Below are 15,826 nucleotides of genomic sequence, written 5' to 3' on the forward strand. Positions count from 1 at the left end.
TCATGTTCAAGAAACCAGTTTGAGATGATACGAGCTATGTGACATGGTCCATTATCCGGCTACAAGTAGTCAGAAGATGGTCCACTGTGGTCATAAAGGGATGGACATGGTCAGCAACAACACTCAGGTAGGCTGTGGCATTTAAACCATGCTCAGTTTGTACTAAGGGGCACAAAGTGTGGCCAGAAAATATCCCCCACACCATTACACCACCAGCCTGAACTGTGATACAAGGCAGGATGGATCCATGCTTTCATGTTGTTTACGCCAAATTCTGACCCTGACATCTGAATGTTGCAGCTGAAATCGAGACTCATCAGACCAGGGAACGTTTTTCCAATCTTCTATTGTCCAGTGTTGGTGAGCCTGTGTGAACTGTCTCTCTTTCCTGTTCTTAGCTGACAGGAGTGGCACCTGATGTGGTCTTCTGCTGCTGTAGCCCATCTTCTTCAAGGTTGATGTGTTGTGCGTTCAGAGATGGTATTCTGCATTCCTTGGTTGTAACCAGTGGTTATTTGAGTTATTGTTGCCTTTCTATCACTTCCAACCAGTCCCTACTATCTCCTCTGACCTCTCACATCAACAAGACATTTTCATCCACACAACTGCCGCTCACTGGATATTTTCTCTTTTTGGGACCATTCTCTGTAAACTCTAGAGATGGTTGCGTGTGAAAATCCCAGTAGATCAGCAGTTTCTGAAATACTCAGACCAGCCCGTCTGGTACCAGCAACCATACCACATTCAAAGTCACTTAAATCCCCTTTCTTCCCCATTCTGATGCTCAGTTTGAACTTCGGCAAGGTGTCTTGATCAGCTCTACATGAATAAATGCATTGAATTGCAGCCATGTGATTGGCTGATCATTTTTTTGTGTTAACAAGCAATTGAACTAATAAAGTGGCATGTGAGTGTAGTTTGGGATTTTTCTGCTGCTTCTGTAGAGGCAGTGATGATATATTTAGACTGAGTTTCTGTACTGATTTTTTTGTCTTTGTTTTAGGAACACATGATCCTCTGCCGCTTCGCAGACCAGACGGCTGTCCAGCTCCCCCCTGACCGGCGACTCATCGGTACGGTTTACAGTGGTCACACATTCACAGTCATTTTCAGGACTAGATGTTTTCAGCAGTGAAATTATTATTATTGTTCATTAACTGTTGTGCTACCATCAGTGTGTCCATTACAGCAGCACAATCTACTGGTGGTACATTTTTTGTTTTGTGTGGTGCGTTCGATCCAGTCACTTCTCAGGTTGTATCATGTGATGTGAGGCTCCTGGTCCTGCTTGTTTGTTATGACTGATTTCAGGACCTGACACCTCCTCGGTAGTATTAAGAATGTAAACAGTGTCTAAAACATGTCCACATCATTTCCTGTGAAAGAGTGAAAGTATCGGCCGCCTATTTCCCGACCGTGCTCAATCAGAACAGAGCGCGCCGTGAAATTGTGTTTCCAGACAGATTTCTTCTTACACTTGCGCTGACCTCACTGCTGTACTTCTCAGACTGGCGAGACTTTTTTTGTTCCTTTTCTTTTTTTTTTTCTTCTTTTTTTTTTGGGCAATGTTAATGCAGGGATTTCTACTGCGTGACAAAACAGCTGCGGTGAACAGCTGCCAGATCAGCGCTGTCAGATTCAGGGGAGAGTGTTTTGTCAGACTGAAACCTCTGGGCCTGTGCTGAAGCTTGTACAGTGTTTCATTAAGTTGAGAACTTTCTTCACCTTGATAGCTCTCTGGGTTATCAAAGCTTCCCTCTGATTCGGAGCGGGCTCCCCGATGCCTCGTCAGTCTGAAGCCCTTTCATATGTACCTGACACCGTCTGTCACGCCGGTCTCTGCTCTGTATCAGTTAACGGAGCTCAGCCCGTCCCACTAACGTTTTCTAACCATGTTTGATCTCATCTCTCCTGAGCCTGCTAGCAGGAAAGTGGCCTTCTAGGCAACATGGCAGACCAAAGCTCACATTTAGCATACCTGCCACCTGCCACCGAACTAAACTGCATAATACGTTTGAAGGATATCCTAAGAGACAGTTGTGATAATCCACGTGGATTGTGTGTTTGTGCACCGATGCACAGGAATGCTGGGAAGTAGAATAACGGCGACGATGTGCAAACCAGTGTAGCAGCTCTGCAACACACTCTGCTGAGTTAAAGCCTGACTGAATGCTCCTATTGGCTGAGATTAGCCAGCATATACACCACGCACACATGAGGGTGACTAATGAAAGGAAAACAATGTCTGTGGTCGGAAGATGCCAGAAAAGCTTACGCGTTTTGCAGCGTCTACAAATAAACTCCATCGGAGGGATTACTGCCTTTCTTTCAGAAGATATTTTGTTTTGATGACGGTGATACACCATCTCAAATGTCAGTCCCGACTGTGAAGGATGGATCTAGATCATTTCTCTACTCATCAAACCATTCATTGACCCCTACCGCCCCACGAAGAGAGGCGCTATTACCCCGCGGGAGACTCGCATCGAGATGGAAGTATTCCCTCAAAACGTGAAATCACTTTTCCGGCAGAGCAGCCGACTATGATCTGATGTTAACTGTGGCATCTAGAACGCAAACAGGAGAAGCGTCTGCAAACTTAATTAATGTTTCTCTTCCTTTTGTCGCCCACACACATTTTTGATTCCTTTGACAAAGTTTGTGGAGTCGTTGCCATAAATATTAGGTTTTGTTCTGTGCACATATTCACGTAATCTGGTGATTATTGATTTTTTTGGTGGCAGTAAACAGGGAGATGGTGGGAAACAGTGAAAGGTGCCTGCTGAGATGGCTTCACCCCTTTCTGTGCCATCTGTTTTTCAACAAATGGCAAAATGTTTATCAGTTATGACGGAGAGAAGCAGCAAAACCTCACTTTAGTTCAGCTTCAGTGGAACGATTTTGGGTTTTTGTTTTAAAAAGAGCATCTCAAACGATTAATGAGGAAGGATACCATTTGACTAAGCTCAGTAAATATAATTTGGATCTGTAAAAAAAAAAAAAAAAAGTCACACAGGATTATCAAAAACATCTAGTGTCTGTCGGGCTGCAGCTGCGTCTACTTGTGTTCAGGGTTCAATCCTTCAGCGAAAGTAAGAGCTTGATACTCAACCGTGACCTTTTTTCTTGTCGTACCTCTGCAGGTAAACAGTGTATGGGCTTGGTGGACTTGGATCGGTCGTGGGCAGCGGAGACTCACGGATACTCGGTGCGGGTGATGACCATGGAGCCTGAAAGCTGCTCGCCGAAGAACAACATGCTGGTGGGAAGGCCGCCGCAGAAGAGCGGACAAGAAGCCGCTGACGGCCAAGCACTGGTGCGTAATTAGGACTCGGAGCTCCGGTGTGCAGCAGGGCACCTTCAGCGTGGTCGGGGGTTTGATGACGTTCCCAGCCTTCCGTGCCTCCTGGCTTTTTATCCACCCTCAAAATTTCATTTTATTTTTATCTAATTTTTTTGTGAAAAATGGCCTCAGAAAATAAAATATTATTTCTAAGACAACAGAAGTCATCTCCATAATTTTTTCTTGTTGGCTAAAAGGAAAGATGAGCTAAACTTTAGCCGAGCGCTCTCCCTGTGTTATTGAACAGCACAAGTAGTGTGCCTCTCTAAACTGTGCGATCAAGCTGTCAGCGTGTACAGAAGCAGCAGGACTTACTCACCCACATTGAGAATTAAGCACACCATACGTCCAACATGCTGTTTTTGCAAATAGACTGAGCGCAGCCTTCTGCGATGGCGCTCGCCACCCGGCTCCTTCTGCTTAACGGGAAAGGGACAGATTCAGTGCGAAAAACTGATGAGATGGGGAATCACCTCCATCTCTTCCCGCCAGCCTCTCGTCTGCTGGGTTTTTGTGATAGGCCGAGAGAGAGAGAGTGATGTGGATATAAGAAAGGAAATTGGATTTAAACTCGTATCAGGTGAAACACAGCATTTGTCACGGTTCTACACAGAAACCGGATTATTCTTCGCAAAGAAGCGCCGTGAATGCGGTATGCAACCAGTAATATGCTCAGGAGCAATGAATATTTTATGATTCCGGCGAAAAGGTCAGCGCGCTTGATTAGATGCGCCCCTGTTCTGAGCCTTGTAGCCGAAAAATCACACAATACGCTTTGTATTTCACCGTACGGTGCGCCTGTAGCTCCTCCATTCTCACTGGTGAAACTGTTCAACTGATTCTCTGAAAAAAAAAAAAAAAAAAAATCCTGCGTTGTCACCTTTGACAGCAACTGCTTGAGAAATCTGGGGAGGCAGCCGGAGAGCCGGTTTTCCTGCTCACGCTGAAAGTATAGACGACGAGAGAGTGAGAGAGAGAGACGCAGGTTTCATTTCCAGCGTCAGGCTCATCTGAATTCAGCCTGCAGACTCAATCTATCCCGAGCTGAATGGCCACAGACACAGCTCCTTCCATGGACTGGAATTATTTCAAAAGCACACTCCCTGTTCACGCTTGTGGCTCTGCACATGTGCGCATTATAGAAATGCATATGGATACAAAGGAGAGGATGGGCGGGGGCTTTACTTAAGTCTTGCATGCGTAAGTGGAGAATTTCAAGTTGTGAAGTGAGTCGAGTGAAGCCAAAGACCTGCAGGGGGGAAACGGGAATCTTTGTTTGGACGAAAACTGGTGCAGTGTGCCCTTTTATTTTTATCTTTTTTAATGAGTCACCTCATTAGACCTTTCTCTGAGTGTAGTACCGAGCTGGATATAAGCCGATTAACTTTCAATTCAATAGTTAACATGAGCTGAACCTGAAGTAAATTCTGGGAGGAAGGCAAACTGCAGCAGTTTGTCCGCTCCATAATTGAGTCTCCTCCCCATTTGACCAAGGCTACCACTACTGATATTAAATATAGTACAACAGTAGGGTTTTAGCCTGCTCTCAGTTTTCTTAAATGTGATGCATACCTTTCATTGCTTTAATGAACCTTTAGTATAATTACAAAACTCCTGAATGAAGTGCTGTGTCACACGTCGCCTGTACATAATCCCAGGTCTCATTTTGCTTTTGTTTCCCATCCAAAGGGTCCATTAAAGGGTGAGTTTGCCCAAAAATACTTTTTTTGTGTGTGTGAATTTGTGAAAGAAACCTTTTCTGGTAGTATTTTTTTTCTTCTTTCAAATGTTTAAGCACATGTGGTGATGCTTTACTTAATTTTCTGGGAAGTTACTGATTCCAGCTAAAATGCTACAGATACAAAGTGTTGCCCTTTGCGTCCAGATCAATTTCTTAATGTAGCCCAAGGTGCGTCCAAGTATTCGCAGACTGAGGATGATAAATTCTGAAATGTCAGCAAAGGGAATAAGTTTCCGACAATGTATGAGTAAGGAGGGAACACTTGGTTTTAGGTGGACGCAGGATTCCCCCGGCTTGTTGTAACCAGACTCAAATCTTGTAACACGCCGCTGTGATTTCCTGATGGGGCGCGTTTCAGCTGATAACAGAGAGAGAGAAAAAAATCCTCTGCATGCATTCAGATAGTCCTAAAACCAATCTGGGACAGATCATTCAAAACAAACTCTGATGATGTGAATGACTGCATCACTGTTATTCTTTTGTTCATCACCACGTAGATAAGGCCCACCCAGACCATCAGATTGGCATTATCAGCATGTGAGGAACAGCTTAACTTTCATCCATGAACATTGTGTGGCTGGAGGTAATTGAGACAGGCTTCCAGGCTGGATGGATGCAGGATTTTTCATTTCATTCATTCAAGTAAAGCTGATCTGTATCAGAAGACCAAACTAAAATGACTTCGAACCCACTCACAACAACACATTTTTGAGTTCTGATTAAACGCACGTTTTAAAATTCCCACGCTCAGTCTTACACATTATTGGGAATGATGCATGATTTGGGAGATCTGCATGACCCATAGCTCATTTTTAAATATAATAAATGACGGAATCACAGTCTTGCGGCCCATTCGTGGAAATAGTTTGATTGATAGTGTAATTATTTACAGGCGGCATTTCTCCGATCACTTGATGTGAAGCCTCTGTGCCACCTCCTAGATTTATTATGAAACCAGTGACAGGGTGTAACAAGGGGAACACTGCCATGAATCAAAAGAGCAGAGGTAATCATATCAAACATTCCTCTCATTCATCTCACGAATTAATGGTGCAGGCTTGTTTCCATTTCTTTCTTTCTTTCCTTCTTTCTTTCGTCTTATTTCACTGACAGATTTGACTCTCACAGCGCAAAGGCTGTCACGTCAAAAGCTTTTATGATTCTGACCCCAGACAGGAAGCGCAGTTCAGCGGACTTAGAATATGAAGTGCTGCTTGTGAGTCAGGCAGCGAACCACGTTAATATAATCAGACATATCCTCTTGTGAAAGAATAAGAATAATGAAATCCAAGAAATTTAAAGCTCTCAGTTTTCAACAAGTGTGGCCGGGTGGAGTGCAGCTGATGGGAAGACATGTTTGTGCTTCTCAGACAAAATATCACACAAAAGCGGAGACCTAGCCCTGTGGGAGTCATTATGAAAACATCTCAGTTAAAAGCTAGATCATTTGTGCTTTACTGCAGTCACGCGCCTCTTACGGAAGCCTCTCTGTTTATTAAAGTGCTCGTCAAACCAAACCACTCATTTAGAATTTTGCTCCGCTTACGTTTGTGTCCTCACCAAATTCATCCCCAGTAATTTTTTGCTGCATTGTCTTTACTGCCTTGGCAACGTCTACCTGGGTGGCCGATGCACCTGCGTGCCTCAGCAGGCTGCAGTATGCAATTAATTAAAGCGTTTCCAAAGCATGCGAGGAGCTACGTGTGAGTAATCTGGTGTCAGGTACCCAGCGAACAAGAATAAAGAACGGACACAAAACTTTATTTTGGATTAAAAAAAAAATACATATATTTTTGCTCCCATAAGTCTTGTAGCAACCAGGAAGTAATTTGTTTTAATGTGTGAATATTTATCTTCAGACGATACATATAGTTGTGTCTTCTAGAAAAGCCGCCCTGCCATTGATCACTGGGGACAATACAAATAAAAAATGAAAAAGTTAACAAATCTCTCTCTGAATTCACAGTCTAAATATTTTACTTCACCCCTTAAGGGACTTGACCGAAAAGAAAGTAAATCTCCTCAAACACAATATCCTAGTGCAACTCCAAAATACATTTATCTTACTGTGTGCTAGGGTCTTCATGGCAAAGCACGGGATTCAGAATTGTAACTACCAATGTTTTCTCTCCTTTTTACTGAGGGCTTCCAGTGCATGATGTGCATTTCTTTCACAACAAGCACCAGGAGTGGAAGATGCCTCTTTATTGGTTAAAAGTCACCAACTCTGGAGATGTTTTCATCCAAGACAAGAACGTTTCGGGCTTCTAAGTCTCAGATCTGAATGCAATAAAATAATAAAAAGAGAGACGATGTGGTTTCTCCATTTTATCCATCTCTGTGCTTTTTACTTAGGTGTCCTCTGCACTTAATACCTACAATAGCCTAGTACAGTCCTCAGAAACCTCAACTCCGAGATGTACTCAGCAGGAGTGGGGTACATTTACATAATAAAGTTGAGTTTAAGAAGGAACTTGTGATTCATTAATACATGAAAAAAAAATCTATATTGGACATCTCCACCCAAATCTTTTTTTTATTAACTCTTTAGCTACGTAGCTTTATCTTGAGTGGAAGAGCCATCGTTGGTGTTGAAGAATACCAATTTAGGATCATCATTCTTTGATTCCATCCGTCTCAAATGAAAAATACACATGCTTTGATGCACTGTTGCTGTTGTCCAGATGGTGACATCCTCACGTGACTTTAGTAAGTAAGTAACTGTCTCCTGTACCCTGGAGTTTTAGTCCTATGTTCTTGTTAACTTCTGCTATCTGTATGCCATACCTGGAGTTTCATAGCCTTTTGTTTCAGTGGAAACGCTACAAGACCTTGCTATTTTCATATAAAAAGGATTTTTTTTTTTCAACATTGGTCGAATCAAAGTAACTATACAAGCATGGTTTGGAGTGATAAGTTTAATGGTGCACATAGTTATTGCCCAGCAGACGCTCCATCCATCCATCTATTAAGTGTTTAGCTAACGGATGAATGGATGGTGCCATTAGTTTAATCCTGTAGGGTCAAAGAGGACTTCACAGTTTGTGTACGGTGGCAGGCTGGTGTCACGGTTTAGACATTACATTCTTGTAACGCTGTGATTTGGGTGCCGCAGCCTGGAGTTTGGAAACTGTGGGAGGTTTGTGCATGGGTTCATGAAGCGGGCTCTCAAACTGGAGAAAAAGCATGTGGTCCACTGTTGGATCTGTGGCAAATGTACAGGCTGCCTCTACACGATACCTTATTAGCTACCAATGCAGCCTGCTGATGTACCATATGTTCAGGGCGCTAGTTTCAGTTGCTTGTCAATATATGCCACATACAGTATAGGTGTACAAACCAATGTGATTAAAATATTGTGTGAGAAACTGAGTGGACAAGGTATGTAGTGACAAATTGTTAAGAAGTCATGGCTTCTGGCAGATAGACCAAATAAACCCAGAAGTTGCTCTCTATCTCTATTCACAGGGGATTAGTTTTACCTGAGGAAGTCCTGTGATTCAAATATTACCCCCTACCACACTGTTTCAAGTGGCGCATTCACATGGAATAAACAAACTCATGTTTTTCAAATTCACTTCCATTGTTGTGGCTCTGCTACTTTCCGCCTCACTCAACTGCATGTCAAAGACAGGTTTACTTTGCAAATCATAATGGATGATAAAATATGTTTTTGATTTTTGATTTGGGAGTAGATTACGAATGACCTGGCCTGCTCTCCACGTTGAGCTCTAACATGTGTGCAAACTTTGAATTACAGCACATCCTTCATAATCCTTAAGTGACAACAGGCAAAAGCAAAAGAAACGCAAATCAAACAGAAGTCACGACAAATGAAAAACTCCCCCCTAAATTCCAGAGATGTCGATTCGCACTGGATTTGTTTTATCAGTAACACATCTCTGTGTTACGGGAATTGTGGTAGGTAATTCGCGGTGTCATTTTTACGTTACAAATCACGGACATGGACGAAATTTAATCACGTGCGAGTAGGGGTTATGTTACCTAAAGTTAGCTGCCTTGGGCTCTATGGGCTGGATATGTTTGCTGTTTGGACCGCTGGATACAGGAAAGATGCGAGATAAGAATGCTGTGTGTGACTCTGGTTGGAGAGTCCGCTGCCTCAACTTGTGAGGAGAGAAAGAGAGAGAGAGAAAGGGGGGCGGGAGTGGGAGAGGGAGAGAAGGAGCTGTGCGCTCCCTTCCCGGCAGAGTGCGTCCCGCTCCACACACGTTCGCGCACACACCGGAGTCACTCTGCCTCCAGGCATCGGGCTGGTTTCTCTCCCGTACCTCCCGAGTATCGCAGATGAGCAGTCTGGAGGACGCCTGCAGACCCTTGCTGCCCGTGCACCTCCAGCGCGCGTTAAAAAAACTCCGCTGTTTGTTTTTTCTGTAATTGTTTTCTCCGTTGTTTTCTCAACTCGGTGCGTTTGGATTACGGAGAAAAGCAGCGCGGCGCGGACGCACAACTCCCGAATCATGGAATTATGGATAAAGTTGATGTTGTTGCATTGCTGCTTTTTTGCAGCAAGTGCAGACTTCGACGGCAGGTAGGGGCGCATGATCTGCGAGTCTGAATTTGACGAATCACACGTTAGATCGTTTCACGTTATAAGGTATTCCAGTTAAAGCAGCGCCTCTGCTTGGAGGCAGTACTTTGCTTGAAGGGTTGAAAACTGAAGCAAAGTGAGATACTAGCAGATCCGACCAGAAAACGTGTTGCTCCTGTGAAGATATGAGCTCAAGCTCTCCGTGAGTGCTCCCTCTGGGTCGGTGTATCTCCACCTGATCGCTTCCACACTATCTGTTTATTCTTTTTCATGAACACAGCACTAATTCAAGCGCATCATCCAGACCGGTTGTTGTGCGCACCAGAGCAGGGGTTCTTTTGAAGCAGGAGCCGTGTTTACATTTGCAGAAATCACGCCAAGCTCCTCTTGTCTTGTGCAGATATCAGGCTGATTATAAAGTGATGTGACAGCACGTTGCTGTGCTCCATGTCCTGACACGAATCCCGTGAAGTGTGTGGAGACGTGCCAGACTCTCAAGAATGCACACGTGTGTCCGAGATTTCGATCTGCCCATAGGTGCATCTTAGTTAAACATGATGGATGGTGGCTGCTTTTTTTGTTTTGTTTTGTTGTTTTTACAACAGCCCATAAATAAAGCCAGGTTGTAATTTAGGACTAATCCAGCCTCATTTCTATAAAAAGCAAGAGTTCCATGAAATCATTGCAGTAATTGCATCAGTTGTGTTCTTAGGCCAAATATTAATTTGCTGCTTGAATTTAGCATGGTGACTGCAAAGAATTGAATTACATTTCATGTTTTATTTGCGTCATATTGATATGGATTTCTGGAGTGGCAAAAGAAATCTAACTGAAGTCCATCCAAATGGTGAAAGAGTTACACAAACAAAGTCTTGCAGCCAAATTCCCTACATCTCTAACAGAGAATACAGCCAAGTGCTTTATTTTTTCCTCAAGAATCTCTGTAGCCTCAGCTCCAGAGTCAAATCCTCCATTGAATCCATGTTTAACATTTTTCCCCCGAATGAATGAGGGACTGAGGATTATTGGAGGTAATTGTTATTGAAATAACATGCATGCATTTCAAGGAAGCCCTGTCCAACTGAGTGCCATTTCACCTGCTCGCTAACAGATTTTGACATCTGGAGCTATATGAAGCCATTTCTTTTCCTCCTGGGCTCTTTTTTTCTGCTGCATTCCAAGGTATTTCAAAAGAAGCAATTTGGATGTATCAAAGGTTTTAGCAAGGAGTAAAAGTGTGTCTGCAGAGAATGAAAAGGGGGATATATTGCAGAAAAGTGCAGTTTAGCATTTAGCAACACACATCGTTTGTTATTTGGGACATTTTTCTCCTTGATCTCCGTGGCTAATATCTGCGTGACAGACTGTGGTCTGATGAGATGTGTAGGGCTCAAAGTTTATTTCACGCATTGCATGTGTGTAATAATCATTTACTTTAACCAAGCAGCAGCATATTGTGCATTATTAACTTCCCTGCTGATGGAGTGGCTTGTCTCCGTGGCCATAATTTGCCAATTTTTATGGGCATGAACTTGCTCTGGCTTCAGACTCCGCTTCAATATTAATTTATTGAGAAAATATCCCCCGAGACTGAACGCAAGCAAAAAAGCAATTTATTACCTAGTCTTCCTCACTTATTGGCTTTTAGGGAGCATTCCTAACAGACTTATCCATCTAATCCTGAAGGGTCCTTCACGGCAATCATTGGGAAGATAATTTGGTGCCGTAGCCACACACAATTTACCTTAAAATCTGTCTCTAAAAATACTGTGCAGTTGTTACTGTCATTTTCTGTGCTAGACAAGGGATCAATCTGTCAGCTTCATGTCAGGAAAGAGACTTTGCCAACGTGAAAGGAAACACATACAGTACAGTGGAGGATATTCTTCTCCAGTGATGTCACTAAATTGTTAAGTCTAACACAGCCAAGCAGCACATACCAGACCTGCTCAGTAATAATCCGAAGCCGTGGACGGGTGCCAGACTGTGTTGGTATTGTAATATCAGAGCCACTTCTGTGCTTTTAAGGGGTAAAGAATAAGAGCGAAAAAAATTGCCAGAGTCATCTGGTGTGGAAAGTGAAGCCGGAAGCATGTATTAAGAAATAAAACATTTAGAGTTTTCTCAGTGTCCACACGTCTGTCCTGGTGTCAATGAGGTTGACGGAGAGTGGCAACACGTTTAATACATTTCACTGAGATCTGAGCTCGCCCATACGGTGTTGTCTTGCAGGACTTTATCATTTTCGCACGTTCAGAAACTCAGTATGGACATATGTAGTAAACTAGCAAGGTCTTTAGTCATATAGTGTAAACTGTGTGTGATGGACGTCTGCAGGCGCAGGCCCAGACACTGACAAGTTACTGTATGTCCTCAATAGGTGAGGTCCTGTTACCGCCTGTTGTCAGAGTCATGCTGCACAGTGCACTGCATGGCCCGACGCAAGGACGCAGGAAATACTTAGCACTGAACGATTCAATGAAAATAACTGACTGGTGGAAAAGCAGAAAAAGCCGTCATCTAAGCACTTTCGCTGTAGACGAGGTGCACTCAGGATTGTTCCAGTGTTGTGTATACATAGTGCTTTACAGTTATCAGGGCGATGCGTTCTCCATTGCTGCCTCGATGTGTGTCAGCGTGGTAATGTGGTGCTGTGTGCTAATGTGATGGTTTCCTGGCGGCTGCTCGCAGCTGAGGTGGTTAATTAAGACGGCAGACACCTTGTGACTCCGCACGCTCATGCCTTCAGCTGAGCTCGGCAGGTTCGAGCAAGCCTTTGACACCAAGATGCTACAGATGCAGAATTTAGCATCAATAGGCTCTCGTGAGGGAGGGAAAAAAAAATCCATTCAGCTGTCACGTTTCTCGTGTCTCGCTGTGGGTCATGTGAGGATGATGGATGGATTAAATAACAATCGCTCTGAATGCCGAATATTTACCTTCGCGGCCCTGATTGTCACACTACGCCTCATATTGGGCTTAATGTTGTTTATCATCAGATGAGGGAGATGGGACAGCTATGTAGTAAAACAAGGGAAGAATGATGGCGTCCCAATTTGTGATGCCAGCCTCGCAGGTTCTGAGAGAGGGACCTTGTCTTATAGCCCGTATTCGAGAGAGGTGTCACACAGCAAGCGTGAAGGGTAATAATTATCTGCCTGAGTTCCCCCGAGGCTTAGTGCAATTTAGGATCATTATTCAGGGCTTCAGGTTTAATAAATATAGGTATTATGCTCCCGTGCATTCGATATGCCAGCTCTTCCTTCAGGAAGAAAATCATGTCACCGTACAGTAGTTACCATTGTTGGTTGCGACAAATACGAATGAACGATGTCTGTCTGACACCACTGTGGCGTTGGTGTGATGAGACGGTGGGCTGATGAATTGTATTAAATCATCAGTTTCAAGTTGGCATTGCAACACTGCCCGAGGCTAAATTCAGCAGCAGCGAGAGCAGGAAACACCACCCTCTATTCACGCCATGCATGTAGATTTATATGTGTGGGTGTAGTTGAAAGCATTAGAGGGAAATATTTGATTCAGTAACCCAGGACCTGTTGCGTCTCAAGAGGTTCCTGTGTCCTTATCGCTCTCACTACACCGGACAGACCTCCCACACGCCTCTCTCCCATTATCCCTCAGGAGTCAAATCCTTCCTCCTTTGTTTATCTTCTGTGTTTTATGGACGCTTTTGTAATTTGCTTCTTTCTGATCAGGCATATCATTATAACCGCTGACAGGAGAAGGGAATAACATTGATCATCTTGTGACAATTAACTAGACCAGACCGGGCACCTCTAACGCACAGCAATGGCACTCCTCGATGGCAGCAGCCACCCTCACATCAAAAGACAAGGTGTTGACCTGGCCTCCAAATTCACCAGATCCCAAAATGACAAGTACTGTATCTGTGGGATGGACTGGAACAATCTTGATCCAGAGGTCCCTCCCCTCAACCCATAGGACCCATAGGACCCATAGGACCCAAAGGCAAGACACCACAGTACACCATCAGAGGACCCACGTCCATTCTCTGATGAGTCACAACTGTTTTGGAGGCACAAGGGAGACCTACACAATATTAGGAAGGTGGTCATAACGTTATGCACGATTGGTGTAATTTTCAAATGTTGATCAAGATGACGTTTTCATACAAATTGTTTCGTCGCAGTCCACAGCCTAAAGATGATCAGTTTACTTTTTTGCAGAAAATGTGAGACCTATGAAAAACCCTTACTTGTGGTATTAGCAGCCTTAAAGGTGAAGATTTGCATGAGCGAGAATTCATGAGCTGTGACGCGCTTGCTGACGTTTTCAGAAACACCAGAGGTGGATGGTAAATTAATGTTTCCTTAGCCGCCCGTTAGCTTGCTAAACTGTAGGCCATGATGGCTTCGAGGCAGCAGCAGTCATCTAACAGGTGTAATATAATGTTTTGTGAACACAGCTTCCCACGTTGGAGCCATGGCTCAATTATGGCACGAGGCTCATGTGAAGAAGACCAATAAATGTCCGTGGATGCTCTGTGTCACTTGCTCAAAACTAATTGACTGCATAAAACTGTTGACGATTAACGTTCTGTCAGTCAGCTGGCAAGACAGCACTGGCTAGGGATATGGAGAACAGTGCTGTTCTGTGCCGTACCAGTTGTCTAAACATGTGTCAGTCGTCAGTTGAACGTTATACTCAGAGTCTCCTCCGCAGCCGAGCGGCTGAAGAGGAGAAAGTGTGAAAATAAGTGACAGAATTTGCAAACAAAAACAAGGAAAAACATTTCTAGATTGGTGCTAAACACCACCAAAATCACACGCAAAGTGTCAGAAATGACTGCAAGTGTGAAATTAACACATCTCCAACAGAGCCCTCCAACAGAGCCTCAGCGTTCGCCCAAGTCTGTTACACTCCGAGAGTCTGAAGACTGAAGAAGACAAAACCTCCACCGGGGAATGCACTTTAACAATTAGATGGCACAGCGGCAGAAAACTGGAAAGCCTAAAGTTGTTGACTGCGATGGTGTAATGGGAAGCTTCCGCACCGCGTCTCATTAGACGTGGCAATTTCTTTTGTAATGTGCAACAGATATGAGGTCATTAGGTTGTAGAGAAACAGGTGCAAGCAGAGCGGCGGAAAGTCATCAAGCCCCCCCACCGATGCCTCCATATTCGATGGTGGTGATTACCTTATGGACGCCGATGAATAAATTAACAAGAGATCTATCAAAACGCCAGGAGGAATTCAGCCTCGAGGCAGCAAATCTAAATATCACTTAAATGTCGTGGGGTGGTTGTCAGAGGTATTTAAAGGCGTCACCGCCCTCCAAGTGATTTCAGCGATGAGGGACATCTGGTTCCAGTGTGCATGTGACAGGGAGGGTTAGTGGCATCTTATTTCTTTTTCCTCATTCATTTACATTCTTCTTTTTCTCTTCTCCTGTCCTCTCGTACGGTGAGCTCGGGGTTTCTTCCTGCCTGACTGACTGACTGACTGCGCTCCTCTTTGCCAGGCAGCAGACAAACATTTTCCCTGGGTCTGCCACTTTCACTTAGCATCCATCTGGGTTTTTTTTTTTTTCCCCAATGGGCTGATTGGCAGCGGGGGCACACATTAGCATTTCCTCATCTTGGCATAGAGACACTAACAGGCAGGGGTAGTGGCACGCGATGCGCCTTGAATGCTGAGTGACAGTCTCACTTCATCAAGGCACGAAGGAAGGCGCCTTTTGTCCAAAGCAAGAAAATCAAGAGAACTCCTGTTCATTTTTCTTTTTTTTTTTCAGGGTTTCCAGCACCTTTAGTTTTCCATATGTCGTACTTATACAGTGATCTATGCAATACGCTCATCTGCTTCTTCTAATGACAATGAAATAGTGCTTCAAGATGTCCTTCTCTTCAATTGCAATGTGGGAATAGTCACTTCTTGCCTTCCCACTGACTCATTTATTATTTGCTACATTTTAGGTAGCATCCCAGAGCCAGGCGCTTAAAGTATGCGGTTTGGATTTTCATCAGTATCCTTAAATGGACTCATTCCTTCACTCCATTTTCTCCATAAATATGTGGTCGGTCTTGGTACAGATAAAAAGGTAATCCACATGAGCCGGCTGCCAAGAATCTATTTCTTACCCTGAGCAGAATGGAACATGGTGTAAAAAGAACATCCGGCTATAATTTCTCTTAGAGGAATTGCAGTG

The 15,826-nt window shown here is 43.9% G+C and overlaps 2 protein-coding genes across 6 annotated transcripts in view; both read left to right on the forward strand.

The window, feature by feature from the left end:
* The window catches only part of gstcd (glutathione S-transferase, C-terminal domain containing), a 54,003-nt gene extending 50,500 nt beyond the window's left edge, over positions 1-3,503 (forward strand). For both annotated transcript variants that reach the window (XM_047578594.1, XM_047578595.1), the window contains exons 11-12: positions 1,004-1,073; positions 3,144-3,503. In XM_047578594.1, the coding sequence (XP_047434550.1) occupies positions 1,004-1,073; positions 3,144-3,328 (255 nt within the window). In that variant the 3' untranslated portion in view covers positions 3,329-3,503. The remainder of the gene's footprint in view (positions 1-1,003; positions 1,074-3,143) is intronic.
* Positions 3,504-9,276: 5,773 nt separating this feature from the next.
* npnta (nephronectin a) overlaps positions 9,277-15,826 on the forward strand; it is a 47,978-nt gene continuing 41,428 nt past the window's right edge. For 2 of the 4 annotated variants that reach the window (XM_047579037.1, XM_047579038.1), the window contains exon 1: positions 9,277-9,636. In XM_047579037.1, coding sequence (XP_047434993.1) covers positions 9,566-9,636 — 71 coding nt within the window. In that variant the 5' untranslated portion in view covers positions 9,277-9,565. The remainder of the gene's footprint in view (positions 9,637-15,826) is intronic. The other 2 variants (XM_047579039.1, XM_047579040.1) reach the window with 1 other exon arrangement.

This window comes from Mugil cephalus, chromosome 2, assembly GCF_022458985.1.
Source record: "Mugil cephalus isolate CIBA_MC_2020 chromosome 2, CIBA_Mcephalus_1.1, whole genome shotgun sequence".
NCBI classification, from domain to species: Eukaryota; Metazoa; Chordata; class Actinopteri; order Mugiliformes; family Mugilidae; genus Mugil; species Mugil cephalus.